The sequence below is a fragment of the Epinephelus fuscoguttatus genome, linkage group LG1, assembly GCF_011397635.1.
Source record: "Epinephelus fuscoguttatus linkage group LG1, E.fuscoguttatus.final_Chr_v1".
Classification (NCBI taxonomy): domain Eukaryota; kingdom Metazoa; phylum Chordata; class Actinopteri; order Perciformes; family Serranidae; genus Epinephelus; species Epinephelus fuscoguttatus.
Genome location: NC_064752.1, coordinates 37,064,302 through 37,086,076, shown reverse-complemented (window position 1 = coordinate 37,086,076; position 21,775 = coordinate 37,064,302). Strand labels below are relative to the sequence as shown.

The following is a 21,775-nucleotide window of genomic DNA, read 5'->3' as shown; positions in this document are numbered from 1 at the left end:
TTATTAGGGGGCTTTAAGAGACAGGCACTAAAACAGAGCATTTCAGACAGAGGGTGATACAGGTGTTCCAGCACAAACAGTATAAGGCAATAAAGTGTTTTTTGACCATTGAAGCATGTAAACATGTTTTAATAGAAACAGAAAAATGAGCAAAATAGCTCCTCTTTAATAAATTTGACCTTTGAGTGTGCAAATTTTTTTGGTTTAGTTTTATATCATAATTTGATTTCTGATGTTGGTTTAATATGACAGTTGTTCTTGAGAATGCAGCTTTTGATGTTAAGCTGCTCCCATCTCGCCTCGTTTGTGAGCTTTGTCCAACAACATTTGGCTTCTTTGGAACAGTACGCCTCAGGGCTGAGGATATACCGAAACTCAAATATAACAAGTGGTGACTGTCACACCGGTTTTACTGTGCACAATGTGTAGTTGCTTTTGTAACAGTCAATTAATGTTGTTTTATACAATATATAATTTGCAATAACGTCATAGCTACTAATGAAGACGAAAAATCAGTCTTCTTCCAACAACTTCCTATAACCACTTATTGGCAGAGCAACTATAAATAGTTTATTTTTTTCCATTGGTTAACTTTAGTTTCTTGGTGTGTGTGTGTGTGTGTGTGTGTGTGTGTGTGTGTGTGTTTGTATATGTGCTTGCATGTGTCCTCCCACTCACTGGTTGAGGAAGGCGAACAGATATCTCATAATGATGAGGGTTTTGCTTGGCAGAGATTGGAGACCTTTCTTAATGTGGACTGCCCGCTCCTGGAGGCTCTCCATCGCTGGAAAATAACACAGCCACGACACCCAGGAGATTACTCACACAATCGAGCCCATAAATACACACTCGCACAAACAGAGGAAAGGATGAGAGACTCACAGACACAGGATATGAGGTCATGGAAGACTTCCTTAGGGAAGAGGGCTTGGTCCAGTCCTCTAAAGTAGAGCTTCAGGACGCCAGCAATGGAGTCCATGTCGTGGTCATTCTGGTCCCCTGCCAGCGGGTCCTCACCTATATCCAGAAAACAAGACAGAGAGGAGAGAATGGGAGGGATAATAAGGCACTGGACAAACTCAGTGTGTTTAAAGTGCTTGGGGTGTCCTGTTGAATGACAGTCTTACCTCTCTCAAAGGCATTCTTGATGTCATTGACTTCCACCTGAGAGCCTGACACTCTGAAGATGCCCTCGTGCTGCAGACCTACACACACACATAAACACACACACAGGTGTTTAAATTAAAACGATTGGGGGGATTTTACATGTTTTGTAGTTTCACGCTAAGAAGTTCTGGTAAAATTCCCACTTTAATCTGATCCCGAACCAATCACACTTGACTCAACAATGCAACCAATCAGTGCCCGGGAAAAGCTGATGCTAAACCTATCACTTCACTGGAGAATTTCACTCACCATGGCGACTGATGAAGCGGATGCAGCTCTCGACCATCAGAGGGATGGCCTCGCCAGACTCCTGAAATAAGGGGAGAGGAATTAACTCCCAATGATGGAACACACGACAGGAGGCCGGCGTGTGGAAATCAAACACAAGCGCACTTTCTTGTCAGGAGGATTTCCGCACACACGTCTGCACATGCACATGCATCAGTGCACACGTTTGTGTGTGCGGGGCGAGAAGGGAGGGTGGGCACGGTACCCAGCTGTTGCTAGGAGACGGCGCTTTTTCCTTTTCCCTTTGTTTGTTTGGGGTTTCCAGAAATCTCTGGGAGGTGCGGCTGTGGAAGGTATTTTGGCTGATATACGTGCCCATTGTCATGTGAATCCCATTGTAGTTTTAATGTGTTTAAAACATGACTTTCATTTGAAATTAATGATCAAATGATTTCTTTGTAAAGTGAGAGCTGGTGGCCAAAACACGAGCTATCCACAAGGGGGAGCCACAAACATGAGAGTCCCTGATGGAGCAGTTGGCTTTTGATCACTAATGCCTTGCTTCACGTAGCATTACAGTACACCAGCAGACAGATTTATCTGTAGACATAATTGTATTTGTGTATTGGGTTGTATTAATCTGAGTTATGTGATAATAACCAAAAATGCTGTCAACCTCTAGGTGCCCATACACCCTGTGGGCAGAGGATAATGTGAGAAAACATGTGGTTTGAGTTAAAAACAAAGCTTCAGCAGGCTCTAACTGAGACGCTAACAGCCGCTCAGAAACAAAGACACACTTCTGACAGATAATTACCTGCTTCCGTACCGCCGAGTTCCTCCGTCCGCTACACAGAGACAGAGAGAGAGAAAGAAACAGCGCTCTGTCATTATGTCTCAAGAGAAAGTCTATTTATACTCACACAACTCTGGTAACGCTCTATTTGTATGCACAGACACATATGCACATGTGTTGAAAATATCTATAAACAGTGACAGGGAAAATAATACCCCAGGTTGCCAAGAAATCAAGCTCAAACGCTGCTATAGTATATGCGAGTGTGTGTGTGTGTGTGTGTGTGTGTGTGTGTGTGTGTGTGTGTGCGCACGCGCATATTTCCTTCCTTCACCACACCTACCTGGCAAGGCAACAGTCAGTCTTCTGACCTAACGGGGAGAGAAACAGGAAGAAGGGGAGGGGACACGGAGAGAGAGATAGACAGTTATAGTAAAAGCAGGACACATGAGGAAACAGCTTGAGATGGACAGAAACAGGGAAACAAACTTCCCACTGAAGCTGTATACACACACAGGTTTTCCTGTAAGGTTGTGGAAATGCATACACATTCGGCCCTAAGGAACACCCTCCTCTCACACTTAAACTCACAGCTGCATCCACATATGGTCACTGTCACTGTGACCTCGCCCTCCACTCATTCGCACACACACACACACACCCACACCCACACCCACACAGTGCTTGTGATTATTAGATATATTAAACACACTCTGCTTCCCCACATGTGTCCTGATGTGTCCCACTAAAGCACTCATCCCTCTGATCTGCTGCTTGTTCCGTCTCGAGGCACTGGGCCTTTTCCTGAATCCATCTCCCTCCTACTGGGGAGGCTCCCAGTACACGTGCGCGCGCACACACACACACACACACACACACACAGAGGACACAAGGATAATGTCTAAAAGGTATGAAGGACACTCACTCTCTCCCAGGGTCTTGTCGATGAGGTCATGCTTGGCCTCCAGCTTGGTGATCAGGTTCCTGCCTTCCAGAAACTCCTTCAGCTTCTACAGTCACACACACACACACACACACACCGGGGTCGCACAATGCACTACACTAATGCACAAATGTTCCTGATAAATCCTCCATGACCGTAAATAGCACTAACCGTGAAGTAAAACTGCTCCGTCTCCTGCTGATTGGCCCGTCGTTTGGCTAGACTGGGCTTGCTGAGATAGGATTCGCTGAAAGTGGACTTGACTGACTCCATGCTGTTGCTGTGATGGAAGCACTCTGAGACATCGAAGTCCTCCACCGTCACCATGTCTTGGATGGTGGACAGGGTGGCCTCCATGGTTTTCTTCACCTGATGGGCAGGAAGCGAGAGGAGAAAAGATAGAAAGCAAAAGCTGTGATTAACACACAAGACGGCTGCAAGAGGTAAAAAGATCAATTAACAATATAGAGAGATGTCTGACCTCCTCATTCTCAATCTTGAGTGTCGAGAGGCGGGACTGCAGCTGTTGACACCTCTGGAGCAGCTCGCTTTCCAGCGCCTGCTGTGCGCACAACACTCCCATCTACACACACACACAGGAACACAGTGGACAGTTAGACAATTAATAATGTGAGATAACAGCATCACAAACAGTCATATCATAACATCATAACAGTGCACTGACTTAAAGGGATAGGTCAGATCCTTTGAAACAGGGTTGTATAAGGTACTTACCCATAAACAGTCTATCATCAACAGTAGATGTTGGTTTGGTACGTCTCCAGTTTGGAGAAGCAGACAGGAGTACCGCTATGGAAGCTAATGTACTGCTGTGGATGGGGGCAGCAGCAAAATGTATTTTAGCCACTCAAAAGAAGGTCTACAGAAAGAACTGTTAACAGTTTAAGTGTGCACTACATTGAGAATATTTTCATCACTTTACCTTGCCGTCAGCCCTTTCCAACAGGGAAGCACTTAACAGATTCAGTTTCCCATCCACACTGTCATAAAAGCTACCAGATTCCATTGAGGAAAACAGTAATTTTACCTCACTTAACACAGGAGCTGCTGGTATAACGCTGCCTCGATCAGTTTGTTTGTTTGTATTATTGTGTAACTTTAGTGAATCTGAACTAACTCAGTCACACAACCAAAGTTTCACTGGAGTCTGGCACTAAAGAGAGCGGCAAAAACAGCTTCAGTTCCCCATCAGAAATCTCTGTCTGATGACAAGGTTAAGTGGTAAAACACTTCCTAAATATAGCATACACTAAAACACATTTTGCTGCTGCCCTGTCCACAGCAGTACATTACTTAGCTTCCTTGTCAGCACTCTAGCCTGCTTCTTCAAACTGGGGTCGTGCTGACCGCCATCTACTGTATGTAATCCAGTGACTATGGGTAAGTACTTCACACAACCCCACTTCAAAAGATCTGAACTATCCCTTTAAGCTTCAATAAGAAGAAACAACACGCCTAATAAGAATGACTCGAGGAGCACAACTGTACCGTGTCTCCCATATGGGACTGGAAGTCAAAGCGAGCTGGGGGACAGAAGACATTGTTGTAGGTCTCCATCAGTTTCTGTTTGTCCCCGTTGGCCTCCAGACTCTCTGTGGCTCCCTCCAGTGTCTCCAGGCCGGAGTGTTTCGACGACTCTACGTTCTGTTCTGCAGATAGGTAGGTCCTCAGGGCGCGGTGCAGGCTGGCGTGGTAGCCTAGGTCACAGCACTGTCACACCCACACATAAAACTAGATTAACACACATGGTGATATGCCAACACTGCAAATACTGCTGGTAAAAGAGAAATCATGTCAGTGGACAAAGAAGAGCAAACGTGCAAAGAGAGGTGACCGGTCTGCTGCCTTCATTAGGAACACTGAAGCTAATGTGAAGAGACTGATCAAGAGGCCACCAACGGCTAAAGCACACACACACACACACTCACTATGTCGACAAATGTTAGCTGCTCCCACAGAGTAACATGGTGTGTTGATACTCACGTCAATGATGTCGGAGAGGTCATGGATGTAATATTTGAAAACGCAGCTGTTGGTAGCCTCAAGAGCTAGCAGGTACTCATTCCTGGCCTTGATGGCCTTCAGCTTGTTCTCTGTGTACTTGGCTTGTCTCTGATAAAACCGACAGACAGATTGTACAAAGAGAGAGAAAAAACAAATTGTAAGGGAGGTAATGAAAGAAATCAGAAGAATGGTAATGACAGGTAGTGAGAGGGAAGGAAGGAAGAGGGATAATAGGTGTTAGAGTGAAACGCCTCAGTATTGATTATGGATAATAAGAAGTGGAGAACCATGTTGCTGTGACAGGCCCCAGCTATAGCAGACAAGGTTAGCAATAAGCCAGTCGTGCCCTCATAAATCATTCATGAGATGCACATCGTAAGTCAGTGTGACAACAGGTGGAGCACTCTGAAACAGCTTTCCTCTCTCTAACCCCCCACCCCCCCCCACCCCCACCCCCAAGCTCCACACACCTTCTCCTTCATCTTCTCAATTTTCTTGACACTGGAGCGTCGGACCGGCTTCTCGTCAGTCTTGATGCTGGCCAAGGTGTCGGGGGAGCGCGGCGTCTGTCGGTCGTCTTGTCTACCAGAGCGTCCCATCTGCTTCTCCTCCTGCTTCTCCGCCTCCTTCAGCTTGGACTCGGCATTGATGCTGTCAGTGTTGTACATGTGGTAGGTCTTCATCACCTGGGAACACAGGGTTGAGATTTGCAGGTAAACACGAGTGTGCGCTTTGCCCTAGTTTGTCTCTTACTTCAGTTTTTGGCTCAGGATCAAAAGCAGTTTTTCATCAGTCAGCATAATGTGGGGCACTGAGGCTCAATACACAAACAGCACAGTCTACACAGACAGATCTTTTTGGCGCTGGCATTCCAAAATATTGCTGCGAATGAGTCACACAACCAGCCTCCTCCACTGTACAACACCAGTGACATGGTGGTATGAGTTTGACATGAAGAGTTAAACACATGAAACAAGTGTGTGTGTGCAGTGTCAGCCTTATCCCAGTGACCACCACCGGAGCAATCATTACTGCTCAAACCCTTCCAAAACATTGCAGACAGACACACTGCTCCATCTGTGAGTATGGATGTGAGCATGTGCGCGTCACTCAAACCAGATCTATTTCTATCTCTTACTATATACTATAATTACAGCACAAGACCTGCTTTTATGGGCCTAGCTGAGCTGCAGCTATACAGTTGCTTACTGCTCAGAGCTGTGCCGTGGGAGGAAACTTTGCCCACACACACAAACACACACAGACAGACAGAAAAACACACTCTGATTGCCTCAGTCTTTTTGGCAGTACCATAGACATGTGTAACCAGACGCTATGGAGCCCCTGACAGCGTGAGAAGACCAAAACAACAGACAGTGATGATGTCTGAAATATCAATACTCAGATCAGACTATCCAAATAGTAAAAACAGTGCCTTACAGTAGCATGAAAGTACAGTGTACAGAATATTTAGAGGCATTCTTTGTAAAACTTTGATCAACAAGAGTCTACAGCTATGCTAGCGGCTCCGTCGGGCTGCACTTAGCCACAGTGGCGCTTTGAGCTAAATGCTACCATAAGCCAGCATGCTGACACGTTCACAATTACAGTGCTAACACGCAGGTACAATGTTTACTATGATTATGTTTGTCGTCTTAACATGCTAACATGCTAATTAGCCCTGAACACGTAGCACAGCTGAAGCTGATGGGAATGTCATTAGCTTTACAGGTATTTGGTTATAAACCTAAGTATTGGACAAACTAAAATTCTGATCTGATGATGGCGGTTACTAAAGCTGCTTTCACACTACGAGCAACAAAGCAACAGGCTACAAGTCATCTTTAATGGCGGCCAGTGACATGAAGCTTCAAAGTGCCACCCAATATTTGTCCCTGCTTGACAGGCGTGACACACTGTGAATCAAAACTCAGCTAGCCTAAACTTTTTCAGCACTTCAATGATGCCATGAAGCATCAGCCAATCATATGTTTTTGTTTCTAGCACCATGCCAACTCCCTGTGTATTGCAGTGCACACAGGGATGCAATGGGGCAGCAAAATGCAACATCTTTGTTGCGAGTTGCAGAAACACACAAGCCCGTGACGAAGCAACAAGGGCTTCGGCGACACTTCAGTGGCCACTCTGTGACTACTTAGCTGGCCGCACTGTTGCTTTGTCAGTGGTAGTGCTAACAAAGCATAAGGGATCACCAAACTTAATGTACCAAATTTGATGGCAATCCGTCCAATAGTCATGAGGAATTACATTCAAAACCAAAAATATGAACCTGCTGGTAGTGCCGCAGCAGGAAGAGTCAGGTTATCACCAAAGTTAAAGCTTCTTCCTCTGGAGACCATCTTAATTCATCCAATAGTTTTTTGCTCTGTTTTCTTTTGTTTTTGTGATCAGATTTTTACAATAGTTTATATTTGAGATATTTCAGCCTGGACCAAAGAGGAGGACATACCAAACAGCAGCTTTTCCTTGAGCCAAGCCGCTAGTCAATCTTTATGTCGTGTTTTTGTGTTGGCTATAAGCTTTGCGTTGTCAGCTTCTATTATATCTAAATATTAAAATAACTGTATAATTATAATAGTACAATTATAATAATTAAAATCACTTTTACTTGCAACCAGTCCTTGTTGTAACATACTTTGTACCTTTGGTTTTGAAATATACTGTTAAAGAATGTTGATAAGCACGTTTTTTAGCAGATTTAGCATCTCATAACACCTGTGAGGAAAAGACTGCTAAACCTGACACTACTCTCTCCCTTGAGCTGTACAAGTTGCAAGAGATCACAACACATAATAATGGATCCACCTATGTGATTGCCATGCCAGTGGTTTTTCTTACCGTGTAAAGCTCATTAAGAACTTTCAGCAGGTCCTCTTGCAGCTGCACGCCGACCTCTTTGCTCTGAAGGGACAGAGAGAAAAAGACAGATTAATGTAGCTCAGCGTCATTACTTGCAGCTTCTACCGTCCGTCCGTCTACCTGCTCATTGCTCTGCCGACTAATGACATCCACACCCACTCAGTCATGTGGTCAACCCACTGCCACATCATCAATCAAGACTAGATTATCTGGCTAAAATGGAAGTGGAGGAGTCACGAGTCCAGATAAACGAGCAAGGCAGTAATGGACTTGATGGATTGTGGACTTTAAGGAGGAAGCTACAGATACTGATCTTTACATGTTGGCCAGGAGGAAAGAAGAGCAAGACAGAGAGGGCGAGTGGATGATGAAGCCAGAGACAGAGAGCGAGATGACTAAGTTGAAAAAGATAAAAAAGAGACAAAAGAGGGAGGCCAGGGAGTAGTACAGGCACTACCATGCTCCAGACACAACTGCCCGGGAGCCACTAGTGACTGATGACTTCACAACAACCCACAGATCAGAAGACTCTACACACATACACAAGTGTACATACACAAACAGCATAGCATTCACAGCTCCTCTTATACTTTTAAATGGACGCCATTTAGACTGGGTTTACTAATGACGCAAAGAGAGGCATGAACAAACTACAAAGGAACCACATTTGCGCACACAGACTCACCCAAACAGAACTGACTTAACTTGAAATCAGACAGGTAAGAGAAAGCAGGAGACAAGCATGAGGGGAATAAAGGAGATGACAGAAAAAAGCAAAGACAGTCAACTTAAAAAAAAAAAAAAAAAGTGGCTCAGGAATGCAAAATGAAAGCAAGAACAGATTTCTCTGGTGCATGTTGAGCATCTGTCTTCTCCTGGAGGAGGGCACAAAAGGGGGATGGGTGGTGCTGGTAAGCTGGTGGGAAAAAGGTTAAGGGTGGTAAGGTGATCATGATATGAAGGTTAAGAAATGGAAGGAAAAAGAAGGTGTTGAAATGCTGACAGAGAGAGGGGGAGGTCATGGAGAAAAGAGGAGCAGAAATCATTATCATTAAACAATCTGGAAAAATTACAGAGGTCAGAAAGGTCAGCACCAGAAGGAGAAAGAGACAGGGAAGAGATTTACAGTAGTGCAGCAGACCAACAAGGTAATAGGATAACTGTGGCTGTCTTGCCCTCGCTCTTAAAAGGGACTGTTCACAGTATTTTTTCTCTTACCTGTAGTGCTATTTATCAGCCTAGCTTAATTTGGTGTGAGTTGCAGAGTGTCGAAGATATCAACTATAGTGTTGTGAGCAGTTTCATGTAGGAACTATTTTCTTTCTACCAAACTACAACCACTAACTGCACCACCACACAGAAGGAAGTGTGCATCTACTCATTGACAAGGGGTTTGTGTACATGACAGTGCAAGATGTAAATATTAATGGTGTCCTCCTCTGCTGAGCTGTAACGTTAGCTTGCCCACTGGTGCTAGGAGAGCTAGCAGAAGATAAACGCTTCCGTCTAAGTGGTGATACAGTTGGCAGGTGTAGTTCGGCAGAGAGAAAATAGTTCCTTCATGAAACTGCTCACAACAAGGTCTGAGAATTATCTTGAGTAATCGGGTCATGATTTCTAGAAAGAGACATTGCTGTTGAGGTTTTCAATTTATTTTGTTTTTGGCACTCTGAGCACCACAAGCCAAGTCCCATCTAGTTCTATTATACTGGAGAGAAAGCAGACATCTCTACGGCCGATATCTCCAACACTCAGTAACTCACACTAAACGATCTCGATTGATAAATAACACTATAGGTGAGAGAAAAAAAATATGTATTTTTGATCTGGGGGGAACTATTGCTTTAAAGTGCTGTAGAAAGCTCATATTAGATGACAACCAGCCAGACTACAGCCAATCAAAAAGCAGTCATCCATGGCTGAGCCCTCCTACTTATCAACTGTGGATCTTGACCTCTGGGCTTCTCATCTAGCCCGTGGTCATCTGTCTGGCTTGGCAAGAACCACAACAGAAACTAGAATCTAGCACGCTTCATTAGCCCCTGATGTCTGCGGTCCAGTTTGAGACTGTGTACTCATTAATACAGTTTGACTCATTAGTACTCCCTCTCTCTCAGTGACGAGATCTCATAAACACTCACGCTGCGCTAAAAGTATCATTCTGCACTGCTTTCCACACCGGCGGAGAGGAACGTGATGACTTTTGACAATTTGTGTCGTGAATGTTCGTCTCCTTGAGTTTTGTGTGTGTGCTGTGTGTGTCATGGCCCCTGGCACTGCTGGTATTCATGCCACTGACTGGAAATGTTATAAATGAACTAATTATCTAGTTAATTAGCCATGAGAGCATTCTCTGTGTGTATGTGCGCAGCCTATTTGTGACCCAGACATGATTGGAGCAACTCTCATGCCAAAGAACAAGCAGTGTAGTAAAAAGAAATCAATGTCCATGATTCAACCAAGAGTGAGAAAAAGAGAAAGAGAAAGTGTGGGGTTTTGAACTGGTGTATCAGATGAAGGCAGAGGGTTGTGCATGTGTGTGTGTGTGTGTGTTCTCATCGCCTGCGATCAGACTGTAAATGTAATTGTGAAATAGTTCAAAGACGACCTATCAGGTTGGAAATCAGCAGCCTCTGCTGTGACATTCCAGACACACACTGCTTCACTTTGCCTCACACACACTTATCTTACTTTACATGAAAGGTGTTTTCCCGATTACATTCCTGTCTTATACCCTGTCCTTAGCCCGCCTCACTTTGATCCTTACCTTAAACTTAACCATCTTTATTTTTTACCTAAACCCAGTTTGAGGCTATGTGTTCTCATCCTATGAAGAGGAAACGATTAGCCAAAATTACCTCAGCGTGAGAGATGTCATAGCCCTGAAGGTCATAAGGAACAAACAAAGATGCATAAAGGGATGTCAGCAATTAACTGCTGAGAATATTTTTGACTAGTTATGCATGTCGGGTTAAGGTTAGGTTAAATTTGCTACTCTTCAGTTTACCACACTGCACACCATCCAGGTCTGGTAGGAGATAGCTAGCACTGCTGCTCCTCTGTGAGTACCACTAGTAACACCATCCCAACCCACAAGCATTGCTGTAGAAACAATGTACCCACTCTCCAGCCTTCTCCAAGGTCACCCCAGTGAGTAAGCAGCTGAATTGCGAGCCGCAAACCCCGTTTAGCATTGTTAACTAGCTCTGTTAGCACTGTTAGCACTGTTAGCAGTGTCACCAGGGCTGGTGGTGCTTACATAGATTACAATGCTAAAGGGGTTCTGCAGCTCAAAATGAAGCCGTTTACTCTGCGGGGCGATCTGGGGGGAGATCGGAGGGTGGCTAGCATATTTCCGCAGCGGTAATCAAGAATGAGCGGCACCGCTAGCCAGCTCCCACCCAACTCAGGTGTGAATTTGGGTTTCCTAGGATAGGGAAGGCATGACCCATCCTACTTTGCCTTACTCTGCCTCTGATTGGCTTATCCCGGCATTCTTACTCTTACCAATCCCACTCCTCTTGCCTTAAACCAAGTCAACCAACAAAGGTAACAAGTAGAAATTAAAAATTAAAAAAAAAAAAAAAAAACAGAAAATAAAATAAAAGACAAGCCACTTGCATCACAAAACATTAAAATTTCATCATCCGGGTTGCACAAAGGAAAACTGTAAGACTTACCATCAGATTGTATCTGGATTATTTTCTTTTGTGAAATAAAAAGACTTATGAAAAAAAAAAAAAATTTCATCATCTCTTAAAGGATAGCACTTTGACATGTGGTGCTACAGCTCACTGAGTCAATGGAGTGCTGGACTAAAACTAAAGGCCTCTTGTTTTTCAAATCATTTTGCATCCTTTCTTAAACATTAACCTGTTAGTTACTAGTTAATGGGTATCAGGCTGTGTTGAAAGCAAAATTAACCAAAACTGCAAAAGGGGCTGCACTAAATAACTTAGCTTAACATATTGAGGAAACCCCACCGTTAGAACTACAGTAGATTACAAGTATAAAGAACACGCTCACTCACAGTGAATTCCTGCTTACGTCCCTCGTGTATTTGTCCAGCCTTGAGATGAACGAGCCTTGGTATTTGCTGTACAAGGTCACAGTAAGCTCTGATCTCCAGAGAAATCTCTTCATCCCCTCTCTCTTTTCTCTCTCTTGTCCCCATGTTGCCCCCTCTCTCTAACTATATTCCACTCCCCTCTGTTCTCTCTTTTTCTGTTCTTCCTCTACATGTCCTCTTTCTCACCATCACTCTGCCTCGTCTCTTTTCTCTCTCTCTTGTCCTGATGTTGCCCCCTCTCTCTAAATATATTCCAATTCCCTCAGTTCTCTCTTTTGCTTTTCTTCCTCTACATCTCCTCCTTTTCACCATCACTGCCTTGTCTCTTTCCTCTCTCTGACACCAGAGATCAGAGAAGACAAGAATCAGGCTACTGTATGAAACACAGACAACATAAACTCTCTTGGCCTGATGTTCAGCTGACTTGCCGTCAGTCAATAAATCAGACAAGACATAAAACAGATGCTGGAGATGTGGATGGACGGGGCAAAAACATGACACGGATTCAGCATATAGAGATTGACTCCTGCTGCGTCTGTGTGCATTTCAGTGTGCATTACCTTCTTGAAGAGACGTCCTGAGTCCTCGCTGATCTGTGCGAAGCGGGGGATGATGTTGTTGAGGTAGAGGTCGGACAGTGTGGCGTGGTCGCGGCTCTCCCTCTTTACCTGAAGTAGCAGCAGGTTCCAGCAGTTCACTGGGGATAGAATGCTGTGCTCCTTCCTACACACACAGAAACAGAAACTTAAAATGTATTCAAGTACCTCCAAGAATCTTTTCAAATAAATTACGAGCATTAAGTCTCTTTCATCTTTTAATTTCCCCTTTTATCCTGCTGATACACACATAAAGGCCAACTTCATGTGAAATGCAGAAACACACTGTTTTCACACAGATGAGACAAGGCATTGGAATAAAAGAGGGAGGGAGAGAAAGCCCAGACAGATTTATGCACAGAGCAGCCACACACACACACGCAGGGTCGATGAGCCAGCCCAAACAGGGGATTCAGCCAGGGTACAAAACCCAGCAGGAAGAGGTAAGACTCCCCCACAAGCACAGCTGTCGCAGAAAGAGAAAAAGGAGGGAGAGACATGAAAAAGGCAGAAAAAGAGAGATTTAAAGACTGTAATGATTTCGGGAACAGCTAACAGCTCAATACTGTTTCACTGTCTTTGCCTCAAGTGCCCATAAAGCCATTACACAAATGCAAGACTGTCAATGCCCTGCTTACACCACAACACAACCCCTTTCAGAGTGTCTGCACAATATGTGTGGCTGTGTGTGTGTGTGTTTGTGCGCGTGTGTGTGTGTGTGTGTGTGTGTGTGTGTGCGTGCGTGCGTGCGTACAGTATGTGTTATGGATGATCCATGGATGATCTAGTGGGTAAAATGGATTATGAGTGAGTGTAAGTGGATGAAAGAAGGTCTTTGTGTCGTTAAGAGCAGCTTTAACTGGATAGAGACAGCAAAGAGCTGCAAGGCATTTACACCACACACACTGACACACACACAGACACAGATGGGGTCAGGCAAAGTAGAGCAGTGACCCAAGCATCCACAAGGTCAGACAGACAGAGAAAGTCTTTGACCAAAGGGTATAGAGTGGGGGTGGTGTCTGTGGGGAAGTGTGTGTGCGTGTGAGTGAGTGTGTGTGTGTGTGTGTGTGTGTGTGTGTGTGTGGGAAAGTAAGGCCTGATGCAATGAGTCATAGACAGTGATGTGATATGCTGGTAGTGGCTGTCACTGGTCAGATGGTCAGATGACTAACTGGGTGTAATAATAACAATAATGATTTCAAGGGGAAGATTTAAAAAAAAAAAAAAAGAATCCACCTACACACATATTACGAAGCCCAAAAGCTGAAAATCCCCACGTGTCATATGCTAAACTTGAGCGGTCATGTGGACACGTGTGTTTGCATCACTTTCAGCTCCTCTCTGCTGTCTGTGCCCTTTCCTGTGTGTTTGTCTTCACCAGTTGCACAACATTTTTTTTCTCCACCAAAAACAGATCTGCAGTTCCTCTATTTACTCAAGCAGCCCGGCTTCTCCGCCTGCATGTCACATGTCAACTTCAGCCCACCAGTGATCGCCATGGTAATGGCACCGCAGCAGTGGGTGAAATATCACTTTACTCTCTGTGACCCTCAGCTATCAGAAGGTAAACACTGAAATGTCACTGGCCCTCCGAAGGTCACATGGTGTGCGCTGGGAACAGACTCAGTCTTCGGGTCAGTCGCTGCCACTGACTCACGTTAGAGGGAAAATGCTAAATGGTCATTTACGTTCAGGATCAAAACCCGTAGCATTAAACAAGGCATCGCTACTGGTTATTTTGCAAATTGAACAGTTAAATGCACTGACTGAACTAAAGATTAGGTCCGAGTGCTCCATCGAGGCGACAGGCTGAATATACACTTGTTGTCTGAACAAGACTTTTAGAATTTGAGTGATACAAGGATGCATCAAAAAACAGGTCTGGCTGCACAAAATACAGGCACAATGTTGTTTTTTTCTGTGTTGAATGTTTTTCTGTTATTGTTGAGCAACAAAAGACTTTAAATACTGAAATAAAATATTAAAAAATATGAATATTTCTGACATTATATTGTGACATTAGTTGATTTCTATTTCTAATTTGCTTTAATATTGTTTATAAAGTCTTAAGAGAAGCTGTAATGTTATGACAGTATCGGTGTTGACTGGATTAGATATCTCACTGAATCCAATTCCTGATAGGGCTGCATGATAAAGGAAAAAAATGCCATCATGTTGAATATCACAATAATGATATTATTTGCAATTAACAGATATAACATGTAATCAGTTCAGCCTTTCTGCTGCTTCAGTCTACTGAAATAAAACAATCTGCTATAAAAAAAAATGAAAGGAAATTATTTCCATCATTCTTTTACTGAACAAATTTAACATTGAACTGAACACTAAAGACACCAATAAAAAAGAATGATAGTTACATTGAAACCACACCAAGCAACAGTGAAGTGCGGCCTGCGGCGAGCTGCCATGAACTGTCTATGGAAACTGCTGCAGCTGCTCCGAGCTGCAGCTGTTTGATTCTGTGGCAAAGTCTGCCCAAGCTTTGGGATAGTTTAACTTTTAACGTTAAATTACAGCAAGAGAATGTCCACAGCTACACAGTAACAGAGTCCTGTGACTCTTCTGACATGTTGACCTACATTACAAAGACTTTCTCCTCACCCGAAACACATTAACACATCTCCAGGACACAGAAAAATGTCATTATTAGAGTGCAGTTTTCTACAAATACTCTCTTTCAACTAAGCAAAAAAATCTCTGAGTGCAATATCACAGTCTTTCACGATGTGTTTATCACACAAAAAGTGATATATTGTGCAGCCTTAATTCCTCACATAGTATTTTAACAGTAGAAGAAACCAGAGCATGTGGAAGAAACCTTTCATCAGAGTTAAAGTGCCATGAACAGCAGTTTGTCGATAAAGATGGAGAATTTTGTGGTCCTCTTTTTAGTAAAAGAGTACAATAAAGAGATTAAATATGCTCTTTTTCTTGCCATCTCAAGATATATATTTGCTCTTTTCACATTTGAGTTGGTAATACTAGCATTAGCTAACATTGGATTATTATAACTATGACGGGGGACGTCAAAAAAGGTGTTTTCTTGCACTGTGCTAAAGGAAATGCTGTGCTTTATTAACAGTAAACAGATTTACACAACAGATGCATAAAAGCAATTCTCAGTCCACATGTGATCAGACAACCACGTGATCTTCAGAGTCAGAACCCGAAAACCACATTGAAATAATATGTCGCTGTAGCCGAGGGTTGTGTAAGGGGCTGCAGCTCATTAACAGTGAAGCTGGCCTAATATTTAGCATAAGGACAGGCTTTGAATCAGTGTGCAACTTGTGAGGGCCTCTCCATGTGACCAATCAGCCTGTCAGCCTCAGGGCACACACACACACACACACACACACACACACACACACACACACACATACACATAAACGACACACACAAAGACACACACATACAATACGGTTAAACCGTGTAACCCCCCACCACTGCTGTACGCAGTCTGCCAAATAGCAGGAATACCAGGGGTCTCCACGGGATCAACACACACACACACACACACATACACACACACACACACAACCCTCACACCCCACATTGCTTGGAGCACCATCAACGCCTGGCTGTACAGAGAAACAGCCACAGGCACACACACACACACACACACACACCTACACTCACACACGCGAAAATACACACACGCATAACCGGAAAATAGCTGAAATTCCAGCATGGCACCCGGACTGAGCAGCAGCAGATGCAGGGAGACTGTTAAATACACAGATGTTGGATGAAGAGAGGAGCAAAAGAGAGTTGAAGAGGAGCAGAAAGAAGAGGCTAAAAGTAAATGCTGAACACTTGTCAGTCAGTGAACTGTATTTTTTATTGCCGTTTGACATCTTGACAGATCATGACGTGCACAGACCTGCCGAAGCGGCGGCTGACCCGCTCAACTGCATATTTCATCCTCCGTCCTTTGCCCTCCCTTCTCCTCTGCTCTCCTTCCCTCCCCCAGTATGCAACGCAGGGAAACACACACTGCAACTGTCTCAGTATTGATCTGAGCTGGAGGGTGTGTGTGTAGTAAATGAGTGTGTGTGTGTGTTGGGGGTATGTCCTCTTGGTTGGAATTGGGTTTCGTTTAGAGGACCTATCGATCCCTTTCTGTCTGTGCCTGCGCGTGTGTGTGAGAGCGTGGATGGAGGCTTGGCCCCAGCGGAGAAACGAATGCTTCTGGAAAAGTGCATGCTGCAAAAGAAACGAGAACAAGAAGAGTTCAGGGGAAAAAAGAGGAAGGTGGCTGCAGAGGAGGTCATGGGTAACAGGAAGCCAGAGCGAGAAGGATGACGAGCAGAGAAAAGCCGACTAGCGCTTCCTCTACAGCAAAGGGCATCAAAAGGCACCTATAATACTGCTAAAGTCACATTAGGTGACAAATATCAAGCACTAACAAAAGAAAAAAAGCTTCTCCTTAAGTGCTCACATCAAGAGTAACTATCTACCTTAGTGACTAACATTAAATATTATTATTAAGGGTTATTTATTGCTATGTAAAATTGTGTTTTGGCCTGGTAAAATGCCTATATTTATCTTTTTATACAAGAACAGTCTAAGCGACACAAGCTGAAAAACAACCCAAAGTTGGCCCCTACACTATTAAGGGTGGAGGAAAAAATCAATACAATATAGTATCTGTTTTTGCATGGCAATACCACAGCAATACACGGACACTAAGTACTGATCTTTTATTATTATTTAAAGTATTAGTGTTGCAAAGACAAATTACACTTTTTGTAGCCTAGAATAATAACATTTCAGAATAATAAAATCAATTGCTTTTCTGTTCCACTAGATACATTTGGCTGCAATACAATGACTGAAGTGAAATGAACAGACTGAAAACTTTATCTTATTAGATAATAAAAATGCTAACAAAGTTTTCTTTGGGGACAAAATTTGCAGTTGAAAAAAACCTAATTAATCGCAATATATCAGAGTGTACATTATTGCAACACTAACTATATTGCAACACATTTAAAATCACAGTAATACTGTATTATGACTTAAGTATCGTGATATTATCGTATTGTTAGGCCCAACCCTAAACACTACTATTTTTCATTTAGCTAATGTGTCTCCTCCTTTCATCGCTTGCATCTGTTCCTTGCATGTTGGAGATACAAGAGACAGATGCATAAAAGGATGAGGACTGGTATCTACTGAGGGATCATCTTCATTCAAACTAACATCACCATTTTGAAGAGTAAGCATTTATGATGATGTCCCATAAGTCATGACACACTTGCGGCTAATCTTGACCCCATGGTTTGTTTCAAAGAAAAAAAAACACAGCATAGCGGTGATGGTGTATTAATGCTACTGCAATAATGATCAAAGAGCGCTACAGCAGTGATCAATCATTAAACACTTTCTCATTCAAAAAGGTGTTGACACCTCCGCACAGAGTGCACCTGTGTTTTCTTGCTCACAGCTCCTCTGCATTTAAGGTACTAAAACAGTGATGACAGATCTTGGGTCATTTCCAAGTCACAGGCTAAAAGACAATGGAGCGAGGATGCAACAAGGCATAATTAGCTAAATGGAAAGCACCCTCTGCCAGGACCACTGTTAGGGAGAGGGCCAAAGGGTACAGATGGCCCCGGCCCAAGGCCCAAGGGGGCCGATACAAATGTCTGTGGTTGACCCTTATACCAGGCTTGATATCATGATAACTAAAACAAATTTCAACTTGTCATCTGATACCCCAACCCCCACAGATTAGGGGTCAGGCCTACCCTAACCCATTTTTACAATAAGAGCTGGGGTCAGATGTGCAGAACACACTTGTGCTGCTAATGTGAAGATTTAAAGTGAACTGCAGCCTGGCTAAGCGGAGTCAAAATGCCTCCCCATAAATCAGAGGCTCTAAAAAGAAAAGCCAGGGAACAGAGTGAGCAAGAAAATAAAAGGAGCAGAGAGACAATCACCCAATTTCTGGCCAAAAAAAAAAAGAGTGTGAAGATGCACCACCTGCGCCAGGCGAAGCTGAATCTGGCAGAGGTGAGGAGCTAGGCAGACTAGCAAATAAAAAACCCATTGTAGAAGGCTCAGCTGTAAAGCTAGAGTAAAGATCAGTGGTATCACATGAAATTAGACAATCCAAGGCATGAGTTGGTACCAACCATGTCATGCTAAATAATGCTCCAAAATCCTGAAAGTCTTGGAAATACATAGATTGGGTTTGACTGGAAAACTGAGACTCTTGTGGATCCAGTGACCCCAGCTGTATTCATGTGCGATGGTGTTAGTCCCCACAGTAGCCTTTTCATTGTAGCGAGACCATTCAAATTGTCCATGTTGGTATTAGAACAGTGGCTGGGTGGTGGTGATAGAATGGGTGTGGATGAGGGGCCCAATCTGGAAAATTTTGTCCCCTTGTCTCTAACTCCTAATGGCTGGCCTTCCCTCTGCCTCCATTTATCTGTGATAAAGCACCACTAAATTTGTGTGTGTGTGGGGTCTATGATCAGCTAGCAGTTCAGTCCCCAGAGGGACACAGACCGCTGTCTCACACCAAAAACCACCAGATACATTTTACAAGAACATATCACGCTGCTAAAGCTGATGAGCTCTGGTGTGTATTTGTGTGCATCTTATGTAAAAATGAGGAAGTGTGAGAGAGAGAGAGGTGGGAGGGTGGGGGGGGGCGACCTTATTTGGTGGGAGAGAAACCCTGTTTGGGCAAGGTTACACACACAGCAAGACACTGCAAAATAGTCAGAGCACAAAATCACCACCTGGCCATTTCTGGCAAAATTTACAGCGATACACACACACACACACACACACACACACACACACACACACACACACACACACACTCACAGGACCTCAATGGTCAACAGAAGTGAGCATCCTAATGAAATGTACAAGGTATAAATCAGTTGGTGTTTCATTTGATCAAACTGGGAAGCAGTGAGTGATGCAAGTCAGTATTTTCCAGACTGGCGCAGCCCAATATGGCCATCTTCTCTAACCCTATTGGTCATCTTTCTGTTTCATTTATGTGCCCGTCTCTACTTCTCTTTTCTCAGAAATCTTGAAAGCACTCTTCACAGTTTAAAGTGCTAAATAAAGGGTATTTTTAACCTATTCAGCTTACTTCATATCCTCAAAAGGGAACAATATTAGCTGTCTAAGGCATTTGAACTAAACAAGTGAACTCATACTATCTATCTTGCTGCCCGTGTGGTAGTGCTACGTGTGTGTAAGTGTCACATACTTGAGTAGATGGTCCTTGGTGCTGCGGGTCTTGGTGAGGAACCTCTCAGCCAGCTTTTCAAGATTGCGACTATAGTCCACCTCGATTTCCGCCTTCTTTCTGAAGAAGTCCTGCAGGTCCTGCAGCAGCTGCACCCTCAGCTCACACTGCTGGTCCAGACACTTGAGCTGCTCCACCAGCTGGGCACGGATTTCTGCCAGAGTGATAGAAAGAGAGATGAGTTTAACGTCATTATGCCAACCACGATCCAGGTGTAATCAAAACACTGAACCCACAAAGGACAGCCTACACAGAATGTTTGTTCTAAAATCAAAGGCCCTTTTTCTCTCAACTATTTGAACTATATGTAATTATCCATACAGCTGGGGGGAGGAAACTGCATACATTACTGTTGACAGTGCAGTGCTATCATTATAATAATTGCTACAACAATGTGTAAGATGTTAAGTCTTTACAGCTGATGTGGATGAAACCTCGCTCTAAAAAAAACACCTGGCAGGGCCCTGACACATCAGCCTGGAGTCTTGGCTGAAATCCATTCCCCTCCCACCAGTCCGTTAAGCACAGACCGCTATGCGTGTGTGTACATCATCACATTCATATGCATTTGTGTGCACGCGATCAGCTATCCTCTTCCGCACACAGAGATCTCCAGAGGCAGTCATTTATCCCAGCTTATCACTTTTCATTTTCCTCCAGCCTCCTTCCCCTCTCCCTCCTCCATGCTGCTCTCCAGTCTGGCCTCAAATTAATAGAGTGCACTCTGTGCAGACACACTCAGTAACCATATTCAATCACTGGCTACAAAAAAGTCCTCTGGAGAGTCCTGCCCACTGCAGTTATAGACTGGGCTGCACAAAACGCATGCAAACACATACACACCCGAGGACACACACACTATGATGGTGATAAGCTGGATCAGTGCTGACAGCTGACAGATTAATGCTATGCTCTCATAGCTGCCTGCCAATGCCGAGTAGGCTGCACAAGCATCCTTTTAAAGAGTTAAGAAACAACACACACACACACACACACACACACACACTTCTTCAATTACACACTTCACTGTCATTGCGAATCTACCAAAGCTGTCCTACCTTTACAGCGCAGGCCGTAGAGAAAGCGAACGGTTTTGGCCTCCATCCTGGCTTCAGTGCATGATAGACTCCCTTTACATACACACCGAATCAAACACACACTATCACAGACAGGCAGACAGGCAGCCGTCCGGCCGGCTGACAGCAATTGTTGATGCTGCCTTTGTGCTTAACAGCTGAGAGTGCAGTTTCTCATTACCACAAAGAGAAGTGGGATATCTAAATGTGTCTGTGACCACCCCGCTCCTCCTCCTGCCTCCCCACTTCTCCCTCCCTCTCTCTGATAAACACAGACCTAAACATTGTGCTACTAGCCAGCGGCTGCGTCCACTCACAGTCATTCTTTACTGATTAAAAGGCCAGAACAGAGGAGTTTTGTGGCATTATGACACTACAACGCAAACACTCACATACGCAACAAATAAATGCACACACACACAATCTGTGTCTGTGCTAATGACCTGGTGTGAATATTTGCTTTGACAACACGTGTTATTGTCTTGTGGTCTGTGTGTGTGCGTGCGCATGTTTGTGTGTAATTTCCTCATCGCACAGCGCTGTCAATAATGGGGAGTGAGTCAGTGTCCCGCCTCTCGGGGCTGCGACACAAAACCTCGAGATGGCGGCCTTGTAATTAGCCGACCCAACACAACAACACAACTGAAAACAAGTGTTCCTACCCATAAGGGATGGAAGGTGAAAGAAAGCAT

The 21,775-nt window shown here is 44.0% G+C and overlaps 1 protein-coding gene across 4 annotated transcripts in view; it reads right to left on the bottom strand.

Annotated features, from left to right (window-relative positions):
• srgap2 (SLIT-ROBO Rho GTPase activating protein 2) overlaps positions 1–21,775 on the bottom strand; it is a 65,280-nt gene that overhangs the window by 10,156 nt on the left and 33,349 nt on the right. For 3 of the 4 annotated variants that reach the window (XM_049580504.1, XM_049580515.1, XM_049580533.1), the window contains exons 2-16: positions 19,969–20,161; positions 12,669–12,831; positions 8,019–8,081; positions 5,630–5,845; positions 5,139–5,267; positions 4,644–4,865; positions 3,616–3,717; positions 3,306–3,503; positions 3,117–3,201; positions 2,535–2,562; positions 2,213–2,243; positions 1,417–1,477; positions 1,128–1,205; positions 883–1,017; positions 679–784 (exon numbers count right to left, since the gene is read on the bottom strand). In XM_049580504.1, coding sequence (XP_049436461.1) covers positions 679–784; positions 883–1,017; positions 1,128–1,205; positions 1,417–1,477; positions 2,213–2,243; positions 2,535–2,562; positions 3,117–3,201; positions 3,306–3,503; positions 3,616–3,717; positions 4,644–4,865; positions 5,139–5,267; positions 5,630–5,845; positions 8,019–8,081; positions 12,669–12,831; positions 19,969–20,161 — 1,810 coding nt within the window. Of the gene's footprint in view, positions 1–678; positions 785–882; positions 1,018–1,127; positions 1,206–1,416; positions 1,478–2,212; positions 2,244–2,534; positions 2,563–3,116; positions 3,202–3,305; positions 3,504–3,615; positions 3,718–4,643; positions 4,866–5,138; positions 5,268–5,629; positions 5,846–8,018; positions 8,082–12,668; positions 12,832–19,968; positions 20,162–21,065; positions 21,211–21,775 lie in introns of those variants that run through there. The other variant, XM_049580524.1, reaches the window with a different exon arrangement.